At 36.8% G+C, this 18,038-nt stretch overlaps 2 protein-coding genes across 3 annotated transcripts in view; one reads left to right on the top strand and one right to left on the bottom strand.

The window, feature by feature from the left end:
- Positions 1–2,077, top strand: part of Ero1a (endoplasmic reticulum oxidoreductase 1 alpha) — a 47,936-nt gene extending 45,859 nt beyond the window's left edge. For both annotated transcript variants that reach the window (XM_048362111.1, XM_048362110.1), the window contains one exon: positions 1,865–2,077. In XM_048362111.1, the coding sequence (XP_048218068.1) occupies positions 1,865–1,925 (61 nt within the window). In that variant the 3' untranslated portion in view covers positions 1,926–2,077. The remainder of the gene's footprint in view (positions 1–1,864) is intronic.
- A 6,437-nt stretch (positions 2,078–8,514) lies between these two features.
- Gpr137c (G protein-coupled receptor 137C) overlaps positions 8,515–18,038 on the bottom strand; it is a 53,710-nt gene continuing 44,186 nt past the window's right edge. Inside the window, exons 4-7 of the mRNA XM_048362112.1 lie at positions 10,948–11,097; positions 9,650–9,775; positions 9,349–9,467; positions 8,515–8,842 (exon numbers count right to left, since the gene is read on the bottom strand). Of these exons, the coding sequence (XP_048218069.1) occupies positions 8,665–8,842; positions 9,349–9,467; positions 9,650–9,775; positions 10,948–11,097 (573 nt within the window). The 3' untranslated portion in view covers positions 8,515–8,664. The remainder of the gene's footprint in view (positions 8,843–9,348; positions 9,468–9,649; positions 9,776–10,947; positions 11,098–18,038) is intronic.

Raw genomic sequence — 18,038 nt, 5'->3', positions numbered from 1 at the left:
ATACATTAAAAATTCTAACTAGAGATGCACATTTCCTTTTTATTTATTTTGTAAAGTATGCTGATGTTTTACACTGTTGTGATCAAACCCAGGGCCTTGTATATGCTGGGCAAGTATTCTACCACTGAATTACATCACCAGCCCAACTACGTTCTTTAAGGACTGCATTTCATCACTTAATAAAAAAAAAAGTAGTATGATTTTCCAGGTGCTGTTGGCTCACACCTATAATCCTAGCTACTCAGAATGCTGAGATCTGAGGTTCATGGCCAGCTCAGGTAGAAAAATCTGTGAAAGTCTTATCTCAAATTAACCAGTAAAAAGCTGGAAATGGTGGCTGGGAATATGGCCTAGTGGAAGAGTGCTTGCCTCGTATACATGAAGCCCTGGGTTTGATTCCCCAGCACCACATATATAGACCACGGTCAGAAGTGGCTCTGTGGCTCAAGTGGCAGAGTGCTAGCCTTGAGCAAAAGGAAGAAGGGACAGTGCTCAGGCCCTGAGTTCAGGGCCCAGGACTGGCCAAAAAGTAAAGTTGGAAATGGAGGTGGGGGTCAAGTGACAGACTTTAGCTGGAAAAGCTAAGAGAAGACACCCAGGACCTGAATTCAAGTCTCTATATGTGCACGTATGCACACTCCCCCCCAATGATTTTAATTGACTTTCAAAATTTTTTCTCTAATAATCAGGAGCTGGACAGTTATTTTTCATTGTGTATTCTGATACATTTAACATGCTGGAGAGCAAGCTAAAGTGCACATAAAATAAGGATCACATACAAAATTAAGGAACAAATTTTAATTTTCATAAATAAATCAAAGAAAATCAGGGCTGGGAATGTGGCTTAGTGGTAGTAGAGTGCTTGCCTACCATGCATGAAGCCCTGGGTTCGATTCCTCAGCACCACATAAACAGGAAAAGTTGGAAGTGGTGCTGTGGCTCAAGTGGTAGAGTGCTAGCCTTAAGCAAAAAGAAGCCAGGGACAGTGCTCAGGCCCTGAGTTCAAGCCCCAGGACTGGCAAAAAAAAACCAAAGAAAATAATTATTCTGTTCTTTATAGACCAGTAGCTTCGACTCTTTGTACATTTACTAAACAGTGATGTATTATCTTTAATTATTCATATAATTGCAAATATTTAAAAAATATATTTTATATATTTCTGTACTTTTTACTATGTACTTGAATATATTTCTGAATATTTAAGTATGTATTTTAATACTTATACATGCATGTATTTTATATAAATACTCATACTTTAATATGTTACTATAGTTATGAGTATTAAAAAATTCAGTATCTGTGTAGTTTATTTTGTGTATTTTAATGCTTTAATATTAAAAGCTAATTTCTAAGTAGCTATGTACATATGACCATATAAGATAATACTAAGTGAAACAATGAGCTCCAAGATAAGGAAAACAAAACAAACAAACAAAAAGCTAGGGGCTGGAAATATGGCCTAGTTAGTGGTAGAGTGCTTGCCTCGCATACATGAAACCCTGGGTTCGATTCCTCAGCACGAAAAAGCCAGAAGTGGTGCTGAGGCTCAGGTGGTAGAGTGCTAGCCTTGAGCAAAAAGCCAGGAACCAAAAAAATAAAATGAAATAAAATAAAGCTAAGACAATTTTATCTTCGTTTTGCCATACCAAATAAGTACAACAAATAGCTCAAATGGCTTATGTACTTTTTCAATTTGTTGAAATTTCTTTATATATTTTTACAATGTAAAGTGAACAATAATATTTTAAATATATTAAAGTGAATAATAATATTTTAACAATGTAAAGTGAATAAATTTACCTAAGATGGTTTCTAAACAGAATGTTTTTTGTTTTGTTTTGTTTTGGTTTTTTTTGGTTACAGAATTTCTACAAGTGTGAAAGAATTAGAAAACTTCAGGAACTTGTTACAAAATATTCATTAAGGAAAACAAGTTGAAATATACCTATTTCGGACAATGGAGGCCAAAGAGTGGAATTTCATTCAAAGGCATGAAAGCAGTGACAGTCCTAAGCCAAACATTTTATATAAAGCTCTTTTTGTAAAAGGAGAATTGTTTTAAGTAAACTGTTTTTTTTTAAAGTTGTGCTAAGTCTATGTTTAATATTATTGTGAGTGAAAGTACTATCTCAGTAATGTGGTATAAATTTTAAAGGTTATTATTGATCAAAAGCAGGATTAGCAGGTTCATTTATAAGACTAGCGATGATGTCTTAAGTCTCACAAACTAGAGTTTTGTTTAAGGAGGGGTAATAAAAATAAAACTGGTAATGTGAGAATGTTTAACTGTGGGAATGTTTAACCGGAAGATGCTGAGCAGGCTTATGAATGACCCATAATTTAACAGCCATACATTTAGGATTGCTAGGTTTAGGAAATAAGAATACAGGATGATCAGTTAGATTTGAATTTCAAATAAACGGATTTTCTTTAAAATCTAGTTTTTGCATATACTTGGAACATACTTGTACTAAATTTATTTATTATTTAAATGAAATTTAAATTTAAATGAGAGTCCTGTGTTTTATTTGACAAACCTTAAGACACATTGGCCTGAAAGAAATCACTTTTATTGTTATATTGCTATTTTGATTGGATTGTTTTATAGAAAGGTACAAGATAAACTTAAAGGCATATGAGATTTTTAAACATTATGAAAAATTGAATAGATTATATATTTATTCTCATAATATGTTCCCTAATACTGACTAAAATTTGGAGGAAGACTTTGTATTTTTATTGTAATTTCAAATTTATAGAAAAGTTTTAAAAATAGTACAATGAACTCTTTCACCAAGATTCACCAATTGTTCATTGGTCCTCCCTCCCTTTTCCCCTCCTCCCCAGTACTGGAGATGGAGCCAGGACAAGCTCTGTACTACATCCTCATATTCTCTCTGTATATGCATTCATACACATAGTAGTTTTCCCCCTTAGTCATTTGAAAGCCATCATGCCCTTCTAACACTAACTACTTTAATGTAATATTAATTTTCTAGAAATGATGTTCTCAGAAACCCACTATATGTCCAGAGCATCTTTTTAGCCTTAAAATAAGAATCTCATGTAAAACTTTTTAGCTTTGTTGTTCTTTTTACCCTTGATCTATGTAATCATAATATGTGTGTGTACATGTGTATGTGTACTTTTTAAAACATTTTTATTTTATTGTCAAATTGATGTACAGAGAGGTTACAGTTTCATACGTTAGACATGCACTATTTGGGACTTGAACTCTGATTTCTCGCTTTTTTGTTTTTGTTTTTTTCTTTTTTCATTCAAGGTTTGTGTTCTACCACTTAGGCTGCACCTCTAGTTCCAATTTTTATTTTGAAATTTTAAGGTCAGTTTATTAAGTTCAATCATGATGTAAGCTATCAGAAGAATATTCTCCTGAAAATGATTTTTTCTTAGAAAAAAGAAAGGAAAACCAAAACCCTCTCAGCATAGCCACAGATGCTGTGGCCGTGAAGCCTCTCTAGAGACAGGCAGTCCTTTAGTCTGAGTCACTCCCTGGGTCAGCAGGATTGTAGTCTGGATCATCCTCCTCCTCCTCCTCCAGCTCCAAGTCATCCATTTCCTGTAGTTCCAGTTTTTTAATGCATAGAATTTTTTTCCTTTGCCTTTAAACAGTGAACTGGGAGGTTTTCATTAGTGGAAGCTCTTTAGTGATAAAAATATTTGAAGGGTTTTAGGAAGTAATATCATGGTAATTATAGGGGAAAAAACTATACCTCACCATTGTGTACCCTTTTTATAGATATGTATCTTAGCAGGTTTAACATGCTGAGATATCATATTGCTAGAAAAGCTGGGTTTATTTATATGTTTTTGAAATGTCACTTTACATTGCTGTATACTTTTTCGTTATAATTCCAAGTCCTGGTCCAGTGTCAGGCATACAGTTTATATCTAAGTATTTGTTGATTGAATGTATAAATATGTATTCAGTATATTTTAAATTTATAATCCTAGAACCAAGTTCAACAACATGTGTCTTATTTTCATTCCTTCAGTCAGTCCTTTTGGAGACTCAAAGGATTAAGTGATCAAGATATATGGAAGTTTAAGATTTGTAGTACTCTAAAAATATTGTAAATAGGTTTAACTGGTAATTTTGTGTATAACTATCTAATACTCATAACCTCCTTCCCTCCTCCTTTTAGCAGTTAATAGTTTGGAAAGTGTTCCTACCATCACTTAACACTTCCTGGTTGTACCTTAACTAAGAGCTGGTGTTGGCCTTGGGTTCTTCTCAGTCCTTCCTGGTGGGGTCTAAAATCCTAATTCTAAGCCCAAAATTCAGTTCATCAGACAGTTCTTATTTAAGTATTCCCTGCACTTATTTCTTGACCATCCTTCCTTACACATTTTCTATTCTCTTTGTGTCTTGTCTTTTGCTTCGTCCTGAACCCTTTCCTTTCCTTTGTCCATTTATTCGTTGCTCTCTAAATCACAGCACTACTTTTTACTTTTGGGGAATTCTAACTCAATAATTCCTAAGTACTTAGCTGCAGTCCAAACTTCTCTACCTATCTGCCTACTGCACTTACATTGATCCTCAATCTCTTGTGTCTTTATTTTCTGCAAAAATTACTTTATCCTTGTATTCCTTACTTTGGCTAATTTCAGAACTGACATTTCCTGTTGTCTTAGTTCACTTATCCTCTACCTTCCACCACCTATTAGGGTCAAATTTCTACTGGGCCTATTTCCATTTTACTTATACAGCAGTCTATTTTTATTGCTATTAAGTGAAGGACCCATCTTGTATGTAGCCTATTCTCTCTGTGGATCTACATGTGGCCAGATTAGCCTTTCAAGAAGCACTTTTCACAATTTGCTCTCTGCTTAACACCCTTCAGTGACTTCATGTGTTTTCTGGAGAAGAGTCAAATACCTTTGACTGGTGTACAAGGTCCTCTCCTCTTTTCCCTACCCAATATCCCAGTGAAATACACCTACAGTGCTTCAAATGCCTAGTGTGCCTGGGCCTCCAAACATGGGTGAATGCTGTATTCTTGTTACAACGTGCACTAGTCATTCATCTCCACCTGGAAGATGGGGATCTCTCCTGTGAAATCTCCCCTGCTCCATTCGAGGGGAGTCATCTAACTTCCTCTTGTGTCACCACTGTAATTACAACCTACCTCTATTGCATTACTTACTGTACTGTATTGTTTCATTTCTGAAAAAAAAAAAGTCTTTGCTAGAATGTGAGCTCCTTAAGGGCAGGAAATGGAACTTTATTTTTGGCATCTTCATAGCATAATTATTGGCATTTAATAAATGTTGTTTGAATAAATTCCCTTTAAAGTAACATTGTTACATTAGAAATTCTGCCTTTGCTCCAAATACCTTCACTCCCTTCACTTTACAGCAAAGTTCATTAAGCTCCCCAAGGTTTGTAATTCAGAGGGTCAATAAAGATGAAATTGTATTTAAAATTTGGTGTGGTTTTTGATGGGTCGTGAAAAAGGTCTATTCTGATAAAAAGAAAAGGTTTTTCAAAGAGAAAGGCAGCATCACTGGGAATCTCTTGAATAACAATGGAAGAACAGGGATAATGAGATAAATTGATTATAATGAGTAGAAATTAGGAAATGATTATAAATTAACTCGAGAATTTTTTTTTTTTTTTTTTTTTTTTTTTTTTTTTTGCTAGTTCTGGGGCTTGGGACTCAGGGCCTGAGCACGAGCACTGTCCCTGGTTTCCTTTTGCTCAAGGCTAGCACTCTACCTCTTGAGCCACAGCGTCACTCCCAGCTTTTTCTGCTTATGTGGTGCTGAGGAATTGAACCCAGGGCTTCATGCATGCTAGGCAAGCACTCTACTGCTAAGCCACCTTTCCAGCTCTTAAGAAAATTTTTGTTTATATTTATATAAATATATACTATCTAATAACACAGGATTATTTTAAAGTAAAGTATATGGCACTTCATATCAAGTTAGTAATACTAGGTAGTATGAATCCAGATGTTGTTATGAGATCACTAAAAGCAAACTTGTTTGTAACTCTTGCTTATCCTATATGTTAGAAACCATAGATTAAGAAAGCCAGACTTCCCAATAAAAGCACAAACACTTTTATTTTTAACAGTAGTGTTTTGTTACAATTTAGTGAAACATACATTCATTGGCCACAGCTATACTTTTACAACCAGTGTGAGACTGATTATATAGCTGAAAAACAAATAATAAAAAGGCAGCTATGCATATAAAAGCCACTTCAGCTATAAATTACATCTTCCATAAGCTACAACCAGCCTCAATGAGTAGTAAGAGTTTCAAAATTAATGACTATTCAAATGAAACAAATGATAAGAATGAATATTGCCAATCACTGTAGAATCACACTTCAGCAATGAAATTCACTTTTCTAATGAATGAACACAAGCAGAAGGTCTAAATCATGTGCTTCAGTGCAGGATGAGCAGGGAATTGGTAGCCCTTTGATTTATAAACAGATCCTTTCAAGACCAAATTTAAAGTGCTCCTAGTGCTTTGGAATTTTTAAGCAAAAATTGGGCCAGAGTTTTTCTTTCTTCATCTTTGGTGATGGATTGTGTGAGATGTGTAAGAGGAGACAAATGAGAGAATTCAGGTGCCCTAGTCAGTGATAAAAGAAATCCCAAATTCAGTACAATCAACTAGTGCAACTTAAAAGAACCAGAATACTTTATCTGAAAAACCAAAACAAAAAAACGAAAGTAATCTGTTTTTACCTGGTCAAATAGGAACCTATCTAAAGAGGCTTTACTAGGAAAACCTAATTTTACCATCTTGACCAAGGATTAACAAAACAGATCTTTTCATATGTAGCGCTAGATAGATACTTAACATTATCAGCAAAACAAGTAGTTGGCATATTGAAGAGGAATCTAATAACTGAAAAAGAAGTCTGCCACTGTTGTAGTAGAAATATAATTTTAGTTATATCATCTTAGTACCAAGATTATTTTTTCTACTGTGAAGTTTTACACAATTTGGTTACAAAGAAAGAATTTAAAAAGGTCAAAACACTTGTATGAGTAACTTACATGCTTCTGACAGAACTGAAAAGTCCCTTGTACCATAAAAAGAAGGCAATAGCTTTGCACAAGCTTCCCAAAAAAAGTGTTTTGACATTTTCATTGTTTTGTTTTCCATTATACCTGTGTGAAGTTACTGTATCAGTTATTAAAAAGCTGAATAAAACAACTTCCTAATCAAAGTAGAAGAGAAGGGCAATTTTATTAGTTCCAATTCTGAAGAAAAAGACCAGCAGACAGATATGTGTGTGTGTATATATATATATTCATCTTTAAGTACTGTGGCAACTTCCCAATGTTGCCTGTTCCTTGGCATCTTGAGGTATTCAGCATCTACTTCTCATGTAGACACTGGCAGAAAGTGCATTTTTAAAGTGTGTATTGTGTGTCTGTGTGTGTGTGTCCACGCGTGCACATGTGCATGTACGTGCACATATGTGGATGCTTTAGATTTCTAAATAGGACATTCATGACCATTTTAATATTCTAAAAGTATTTCAATACTCTTAACCTCTGGACTTATATTTACCTACTTTATACACTTATGTTGTTTACTTATTTAATCTAATACTAGAATTATCTTGAACTCAATTAATTTGGCTTTCTCTGTAAGGTATCAAAATGTGAAAAATAAAGGGGAATGATATGTCTTATAAAGTATTGCACTTTAGTTCATTGCAATAATGTATCACGATTTAATTTACCTGAGGGCAATCTTGATTCAGTTGGTAAGATGAACTACATATTGTTTCAGATAAATCAAATACTTTCGAAATGTATCCATTAAAAAATCAGAATTGTATATTTTATAAATAATTCTTAAATGCATCTGTAAAGTTGATTAGTCCCGAGAAGTTTCTACCAAAATCTCCCTATGCAAAAGTCACTATTGCTTTCTTGAAGAATCATGCTTCAACTACTATATGTGTCTTAATCATACAAAACCATCACTTGACCAATTTTACTTAAAATGATAACATAATTTTCACTGGCATGTTTTTTTCTTGAAGAAATTACTGTGGCTTTCCAAAAACCACTGCTGGTCATCACTGTAAAGGATTATTACTACTATCATTTATGTAAAATGATTTAAATAATTTCAGTTGGTATTTGAAAGGCATACTGTTTCCAATGATTATGTACTTTTAGCTTTTTGAAAAGAATGATACATATTTATGTCTTTAGTAGGTAAGCTGTTCACACACTAAAACTGGGCAATTGGATAAGGGCACTGATGAATATATAGGCTTCAATTTTTGTACAAAAATCGCCTTCCTGTTTGGTACACAATAGTACCCAGAGGGGTACTGGACTATGACTTTGGGCTCCAGTGTACTTTTTCAGAACAAAGATAAAAAGTGCAAATAGGCAAATATGCATTTGATGTTTGAAAGTCAAGATGTTTGCAACAAGCATCCTATGATCTATCTTCTTCTTTTCTCCTACAGCAAAATTTCCATTTTACTATCCAGGGGTCTAAAGAACCAGCAGTGTTCTCCCCAAAACAGCCACAGTTCCAGAATTTCATTTTCAGTTGCAAATGATAATGGAATGTTGATGTAGATGGAATTTAAACACACTATGCATACACATTCATGAAAAGCAATTCAGGAATCACGCTTGGAAATGCTATCAGTTTTGTGGAGTTACATATAAGCTGTGGTGACTGTTCATATCTAAATTACTACAAGTAAAGAGCAAAGGCGCAGTATCTGTCACAGGTCCATTCTGATGGGGGGTGACTGTGTAAGTGGTGTTTTCACACCCAGTCATGGTGCCATACCAGCCCAAACTTTGTGAATTTGATAAACTGCAACAACAAATAAGGCAAAAAATATGAAAACATACTGGCATTTTCCCCCTTCTCTCCCTCCCCCCTCCCTCCCTTCCTCGCTCCCTCCCTCCCTCCCTCCCTCCCTCCCTCCCTCCTTCCCTCCCTCCCTCCCTCCCTCCCTCCCTCCCTCCCTCCCTCCCTCCTTCTCTCTCTCTCTCTCTCTCTCTCTCTCTCTGCCAGTCTTGGTTCTTGAACCCTGGGCCTGTCTGCTGTCTCTAAGCTCTTTTTGCTCAAGGCTAGCACTCTACCACCTAAGCTATAGCACCACTTCTGGCTTTTGCTGTGATTAACTGGAGATAGGAGTTTCACAAACTTTCCTGCCAAAGCTGGCTTTGAACTGAGATCCTCAGCTCTCAGCTTCCAGAGTAGGATTAGAGGCGTGAACTGGCATTTTTAACATTGCCAATGCATTTCATAACACACTTAGAGTTACTTTCAGTCTGTCTCAGTATGTGAGATAAATGATTTTTGTTTATATTTACCTTCCTTCTCTTGACCCTCCCAGTCTTGGCAAGTCATCATCACTATCATATCGTCTTGGATTGTCGAAAAAGTAAGCTCTAGAACTGTAACTGTGGCTATTTATCATGCCACCAGGTGCCTGTGAACCAAGCGTTAGAAAGCATATGAAGGTCTACTTGTCAGTCAAGAGTGGAGGCTATAAGCTATGATGATTTTTTTAAAGCCAAAAATATTTTTGCCAAAAATAGACAATAAGCATCAACGTTTCAGACTTTCCAAAAACAAGGAAAACAAACCCTGGAGGATTTTATGACATCATACCAAGTTCTGGTTTAATCTCTGTGCCCGGAAAAATAGGACCACCGACCATGCTGGAACATGTTCCCATAGAAAGAGGACCATTCCAAATACTATATAGTCTTCTCCACTTACGTCTTCTGCATGAGCCTGTAAATGGAGTATGGCAGATAATTTTTTATAACTGTTTCATGTACAAGGAATCATCTCCCACAATTGTTTAAAGTTGGATAAGTTCACACATCAACTACAAGCACATGAACTCTAAAAATTCTCACATTTTGTGGCTACTGGTGAAATGGGACTTATGTTTTCAAGGACATAAAGTGCTTTAAGTAGAATACAATGCTGTTAACTTCTTAAAAGGTATCAATTTATGGAAATAATTTTAATCTTTGTACAAGATTGAGTGATTTCATTTTGAGGCTCCATCATCTGAAGAGTTAGTTTATAAAGGCATTATAAAGAGCTCCATTTGCACAACAGCACCTGAGTTAGATCTGTAGAGAAATGGACCCTGTTAAATCACTCAGCTTAGCTACTACTTAAAATAAAGCTTTTGGGCCTAATCTACATATTGCATTTTTGTCTACTCTACCAGGTGTTGGGAGAGGGAAATAGGGAAAGAAGCGAAGAGAATCTACCACATGGAGCCAACATGAAAATGTGATTTAATTTACCTTTTCTTGGGAAAGGTAAATGAAAAGTGGTATTCCAGGATGCCTTGAATTCAGCACAAAGTTAAATTGCTATAAAAATATGACACATGGGTGAGCCAAACTATTTGGAGGGAGGGGGTAGAGAATGCTAGGAAGTTAAGTATGCATAGCTCTAGTTCTGGGAAGTTAAATAACCAACACCTGGACACCCAAGGAATTATGACTTTTAAGTCATGATTTGAATATCTAAAATGGAACCAAATCTTAAATCTATATGTAGTTTATGGATAAAGGACAGTTATCCTAACAATCTACAGTAACTGTATTCACTGGATAATGACAGATAACTTACCTAGAGCTATTTAAATACTAGCCTTGGAAAACTACTTAACTACTTTTGTGACAAGCAGGTTTGCAACAAATACATTCCTGACACAATTACTATTAACAAAAAGAAAATACTTGATAAAGGTTTTCCCTGAAAGTAGAATTTTCCAATTTTGCATGTAAATGAAGATGAATAAGTCTTTAAACATTATTACTGAAAGCAGACAGAGATGCCATAAAAGTATAAGTCAAATACTTAAAATGTTTTCTTAGATAAGGCTAGCCTAATTATCAGTTGTATTAACTACAGATTAGCAATACGTGGTAAATACTTACCTTATCTGAAAGATTATCCCAGCCATAATTAAATGGACTTTCTAATGTATCCTGAGATATGGTGATAACCACTAAATTATAACAAGCTCTGGAAGAGTAGAGGAGAATGACCACAGAGCCTACGATGACAGTCTGGCACAGAGACCTACCCTAAAAGAGATAAAAATCATCAACGTGGTGTTTTTTTTTTTTGTTTGTTTGTTTTTTTTCCTAACGCTTGGACTCAGGGCCTGAGCACTGTCCCTGGCTTCTTTTTGCTCAAGGCTAGCTAGCACTCTGCCACTTGAGCAATAGCACCACTTCTGGCGACTTTCTATATATGTGGTGCTGGGGAATCGAACCCTGGGCTTCAGTATATGAGGCAAGCACTATTGCCACTCGGCCATATTCCCAGCCCAACATGGTGTTTTTCACATTGTTCATGACAAGCTAGCTATTTCTTCACATGCACTGTTGTCACTTCTGGCAAAGCACATATAGAAAGCACCTGGGGGGCATCTGTTGAAATAAATTCTTGATTATCTTGCCTTACAACTCCTATGCCTGGAATTACATATTATATTTATTATATGTGTATGCTAATATGCACACATTCTTTGCCTACTTGCCAAATGGAAGCTAGAGAAGGATTTTGTTTTGCCAAGGTTATCTTATTTCCTTAATGTATGCATAGATAAGTTGGCAAATGATCAGAACATTGATTGATGCAAATCAGAGATATAGCTTAGTCAAAATAAGAATGAAAACTAGAAACAGCCCATTTGATACATTTGATTTCTGATGCAAAATGAGAATAGAAATTCAGTTCTTAGGCTATTTGTTCTATTCTATTAAAGAGTTGATGTTAGTCCCCAAATGATGCCATTGTGTTCATGACAAATGATCAGGGTGCTCAAATGTACTTCAAGAGTTTATGGAGGCTGGGAATGTGGCTTAGTGGTGGAGTGCTTGCCTAGCATGAATGAAACCCTGCGTTCGATTCCTCAGGACCACATAAACAGAATAAGCCAGAAGTGGCACTGTAGCTCAAGAGGTAGTGCTAGCCTTGAGCAAAAGAATCTTAGGGACAGCGCCCAGGCCCTGAATTCAAACCCCAGGGTTGGCAAAAAAAAAAGTTTTTGGATTAAAAAAATTTTTTTTCTTCAAGTATAGAATGTCCTTGCATTAGTGGTCCTCTTCTGGAGTCTGTACAATGGGAAGGCATACTATTAATAAAATGCTATAATGAAGTCAATATAGTTTTTTTTTTTTTTTCTCTTTTGGCAGTCATGGGTCTTGAACTCTGGGCCTGGGCGCTGTCCCTGAGCTCTTTAGCACAAGGCTAGTGCTCTGCCACTTGCGCTACAGTGCTACTTCCTGTTTTCTGGTGGTTATTTGGAGATAAAGAGTCTCATGGCCTTTCCTGCCCTAGCTGGCTTTTAACTGTGGTCCTCAGCTCAGCCTCCTGAGTAGCCAGGATTACAGACATGAGCCACCAATACCTGGCTATTTAATTTTTTTTGAGATGAAAGGTTTTACTATATTTCTATGCTAGTCTTGAACAAATGAGTTCAAGTGATCCTCTTGTCCCAGCTTTTTGAGTAGCTGGCATTATAAATATGTATCACTGTATTATTTTTAAAAGGTACTATACTAGTAAAAAAGAAGATAGCGAGAACAAGAGAACAGAATCGTGTAAGAATTACCTAAAATAATCACAAATGTATATATTCACTGCTTTGAGAAATAAACTCACTTAGAAGAAATATGCTATCATATGGAAAGACTCTGCTTAAGCTTGTAAATAGTTTTTAAAAAACAGTTTAGAAGAAAAAAACAAATATCAAAGCAATTAATAAAACAAAACAAAGTAATGTACAGCCAAATTACATATACAGAATAAAGGAAACCTAGTTATTTAGAAAAAGAGTCATCCTGTAAAATGCAGGATCACAAAATGGAAACTAAAGACCCAGCACCTGGCAGCCTAGACCTCCATCTAAATATAGCATCTTATCAATGCAGAACATTCCCACACAGCTCTTCCCCATCAGCCGGTGACCTCGGATGCAAATACTCCCCCACTTCTGTTTTAGCAACTTCTGCCTGCTTTAGAACTTCATGGAAGTGAAATTAAAGAATACAAACTCTCCTGGAGGTTTCACTCAGCACACCTTTAGGATTTATTCACATTGATGGGCGTATCAGTAGTTTATTTTGGTAGTGCTTCTCCTGCAGCTTGAACTTGGGGTTTGGATACTGCCCCTGAGCTCCTTTTGCTCAAGATTAGCACTCTACCACTTGAGCTACAGCTCCACATTTGACTTTTTTGTGGTTAAATGGAGATAAGAGGCTCACAGATTTTCCTGCCCAGGCTGGCTTGAAACTGTGATCCTCAGGTCTCAGCCCTCTTACTAGCTAGGATTACAGGCATGAGCCACAGACAGACTCCTGGCTGTTAGCTCCTTTTATAGCTGAGGGTGACCAAGTCTTCCTGGTTTGTTTAGGAAATCCCTGGGTTTACCAAGTCAAGTCTCACATACTAGAAAACTCCCAGGCAAACTAGGTCAGTAAAATATACTCATTCCTTTGAATGATTATGAGAATGTGTTTCTATGGCAGTTTGCTCATCCATATTTCAGATCATGGACAGCTTCTGTGACTATTCTTGTACAAACTTTTTGTGGATATATACTTTCACTTCATTTGGGGGAATAAATTCTTCCATGAGTAAGAATTACTGGGTCATGTGGTAGTTCAGCTGCTTAAGAAATTGCCAGGGCTGGGGATATAGCCTAGTGGCAAGAATGCCTGCCTCGGATACACGAGGCCCTAGGTTCGATTCCCCAGCACCACATATACAGAAAACGGCCAGAAGCGGCGCTGTAGCTCAAGTGGCAGAGTGCTAGCCTTGAGTGGGAAGAAGCCAGGGACGGTGCTCTGGCCCTGAGCCCAAGGCCCAGGACTGGCCAAAAAAAAAAAAAAAAAAAAAAAAAAAGAAATTGCCAAATCTTTCCCCCAAATGGGTATACAATTTTAAACTCTCAACCAAGTAGGAGTTCTAGCTGCTTCATCTCTGGGACTCATTTGAGTTGGTCAAATCACCTTACTTTCAGCTATGCTGGGAAATGCAAAGAAATGTTTTGGGTTGAATTATTTTTCCCTGATCACTAACAGTATTTATTGGGCTATTGGCCTTTTGTATATCTTCTTTGTGAAGAACCTGCTCAAATTTTCTTTCTTTTTTTTTTTTTTTTGTCAGTCCTGGGTCTTGGACTCAGGGCCTGAGCACTGTCCCTGGCTTCTTTTTGCTCAAGGCTAGCACTCTGCCACTTGAGCCACAGTGCCACTTTGGGCCGTTTTCTATATATGTGGTGCTGGGGAATTGAACCCAAGGCTTCATGTATATGAGGCAAGCATTCTTGCCACTAGGCCATATTCCTAGCCCCCTGCTCAAATTTTCTAATTTTCCTTTTTTCTTTCTTTTTTTTTTCTTTTTTACCAGTCCTAGGGCTTGAACTCAGGGACTGGGCTCTGTCCTTGAGACTCTCTCTGCTCAAGGCTAGTGCTCTACCATTTGAGCGACAGAGCCACTTCTGGCTTTTCCTGAGTAGTTTATTGGAGATTAGAGTCCTATGGATTTTTCTGACTGGGCTGGCTTCGAACTGTGACCCTCACTTCTCAGCCTCCTGAGTCACTAGGATTACAGGCACCTGGCTTTAAAAAAAAATTAAATTGTAGGAGATTGTTATGTATGTTGGGCACCATTTCTTGTTGGATATGTGTACTGAAAAATTTTATTGATGCCTATGGCTTGCTTTTGTATTTTTTTTTTTTTTTTTTTTTTTTTGGCCAGTCCTGGGCCTTGGACTCAGGGCCTGAGCACTGTCCCTGGCTTCTTCCCGCTCAAGGCTAGCACTCCGCCAGTTGAGCCACAGCGCCGCTTCTGGCCGTTTTCTGTATATGTGGTGCTGGGGAATCGAACCTAGGGCCTCGTGTATCCGAGGCAGGCACTCTTGCCACTAGGCTATATCCCCAGCCTGTATTTTCTTAATCTTGTCTTTTGGTGGGAAGTTTAATGAATCTAATTTATCAACTTGTTTTTTTGTGATTATTACCTTCTATAATTTAAAAATCTTTGTACTCAAGTTGTAAAGGTATTCTTTTGGTAACCTTAGCAACTCAGGAGGCTAAGATCTGATGATTGTGTTTTGAGGCCAGCCAGAAAGGAAAGTCTGTGAGATTCTTATCCAATTAACCAGCAAAAAGCCAGAGGTAGAAGTGTGGCTTAAGTGGTAGTACATTAGCCTTAAGTGAAAAGCTAAGGCCAGTGCCCAGGCCTTAAGTTCAAGCCCTAGTACTGGAACACGCATGTGTATGTGCACACACACATACACATATACTATTTTTTTTTACAAGTTTTTGGCATTTTTCATTGACATTTATGTCTATGACCCACTTTGAATGACTTTTTCTCTGTGTGTGATGGGTTTGGAGGCTGATTGTATTCCATATGGACATCCCATGCTCTAGTACTAGTTAAAAAATTATTTTCCCCATTTAACTGCTTTTATCATCTTTACCAAAAATCAAAAGAGCATGTAAGAGGTATATATTATTGTCTAAGCTCCAATTCTCTTGCATTGTCTTTTTTTTTTTTTTTGGCAGTGCTGAGGTTTTTAACTGAAGGCATTGCACTTACTAGACAATTGCTTTTCCAATTGAGCCAAACCTTTATGCTTTGGTTACTTTTCAGATGGGTCTCATGTTTTTGTCTGGGGCTTATTTTGAACTGAAATTTTCCAACCTATACCCCCTGGTATCTTGGGTCACATGTATGAGCCACCACTACCTGACTTATTTGTTGAGTAGGGAGTCTTGCTAGATGGTCTAGAACCACAGTCATTCTGATTCTCACCTCCTGAGTAGCAGAACTTGCAGGTGTGTGTCATGCTGGGCTCTATTCAACTACTCATGCTAGTAACTCATTTTTTAAAATTATTATAGCTTTTTTTTTCACTAAGCTTTAAAGTCATGCAGTATGTCTGTTTTTCAAGGTTACCTCACTGTTTCATATACTATCTGCTAGCTATATGTGAATATGCTTAAATAAAATTAAAAGTTCAGTTCTTGTTATGTTAGCAATCTTCTAAATTCTCAAGCCTTATATGATTAGTAGCCATACTGAACATTATACTTGCACACTATTTTCATTATCACAGGAAGTTTTACGGAAAAGCACTAGCTTAAATACTTTAGGTTTCTTTGCAGTTCCATACACATTTTGGAGTCAAATAATCAATTTTTTATCATTAAACATATCACCTTATTGTTGCATAATTGGCATGAAAAAAGCTTGATAAGATTGTCAGCTTGCCAATTTCTATTTTTAAAAAATTCATGATGAGGGCTGGGGATATAGCCTAGTGGCAAGAGTGCCTGCCTCGGATACACGAGGCCCTAGGTTCGATTCCCCAGCACCACATATACAGAAAATGGCCAGAAGTGGCGCTGTGGCTCAAGTGGCAGAGTGCTAGCCTTGAGCAAAAGGAAGCCAGGGACAGTGCTCAGGCCCTGAGTCCAAGGCCCAGGACTGGCAAAAAAAAAAAAAAAAAAAAAAAAAAAAAAAATTCATGATGAAATCATGATTAGGACTACATTCAATTTCTCAATCAAATTCATGATTTCTATCTTAACAATACTGATTCTTCCTACCCACAAACATGATGTAACTATTTCTTTACTAAGGTCTTTCTGTAAGAAATATTTTGTTGTTTCAACATAAGAGGTATGGCTTGTTTTGGAAATTATATTCTTTTTTTGTGTATGTGTGTGTGCCAGTCTTGGGACTTGAACTCAGGGCCTGGCTATTGTCCCCAAGCTTTTTTTTCATTTTGTAGCTGATTCTTGTTGGCATATTAATACTGTTTTCATATTTTGACTACAATCCTGAGAACTATGTAACAATGACTGTTACACAGATTTCTTAATATGTTCTCCATAAAGAATCATCTTATCTGCGGTTGGAGACTCTTTTTTTTTTTTTTTTTCAGACAGGGTCTCACTTTGTAGCCCAACTTGGCCCTAAATGCTAGATTCTCTGCCTTATCCCCCCAAGTGTTGGGATTATAGGATTATGCTACCATCTCCAGCCAGTTTAATGTCTTAATTCCCATTAAAAAAAACCAAACTTTTGTTTCTTTATCTTGCTTTATTAAGATAATGAACAGAAATGGTAAGAGTCTTTGCTTTATTGTCAATATTAACATTAAATATTTAGGTAGAATTATTATATGCTTTTAATATGTATTGTTACCCTTTTATTCCTTATTAGCTAGATGTTTAGAATTATTCATTTATTACTAGGTAGTTGTACAAAGGGGTTACAATTCATAAATCAGGTTATGAGTACAATGTTTCTTGGTCCATTTTACTCCATTCCTGATCTGGGTGTTTAGGTTCTTAATCATGAAGGGCTGAGTCTTAATCAAATATTTTTATTATCTCTACTGAAGTGATTTTATGGTTTTTTTCCCTTTGCTCTCTTAATGTGGTGAAATGCATTGCATGTTAAACCAATGTTGAATTTCTGGATACATTCTGGTACTGGAACTTGAATTCAATTCCTAAGGGCTCTTGATCAAGGCTGGCACTCTACTACTTGAGTCATGCCTCCATTTGTGGCTTTTTTTCATGTTAACTGCAGAGAAGAGTCTCTTAGATTTGTTTGCCTAGGGTGGCTTTAAGCCTTAGTCCTCATATCTCAGCTTCCGGGCTAGCTAAGATTATAAGCATAAACCACAGATACCTAGCCTGTACTTATCTTTTCTTTTTTTTTTTTGGCCAGTCCTGGGGCTTGGACTCAGGGCCTGAGCACTGTCCCTGGCTTCTTTTTGCTCAAGGCTAGCACTCTGCCACTTGAGCCACAGCGCCACCTCTGGCCATTTTCTGTATATGTGGTGCTGGGGAATTGAACCCAGGGCCTCATGTATACGAGGCAAGCACTCTTGCCACTAGGCCATATCCCCAGCCCCTTCTTCTTTTTTTTTTTTTTTTTGGCTGGTCCTGGGACTTGAACTCAGGGCCTAGGCACTGTCCTTGAGCTCTTTATG

Source organism: Perognathus longimembris, chromosome 14, assembly GCF_023159225.1.
Source record: "Perognathus longimembris pacificus isolate PPM17 chromosome 14, ASM2315922v1, whole genome shotgun sequence".
Classification (NCBI taxonomy): Eukaryota; Metazoa; Chordata; class Mammalia; order Rodentia; family Heteromyidae; genus Perognathus; species Perognathus longimembris.
This window is presented reverse-complemented; position numbering and strand designations above follow the sequence as displayed.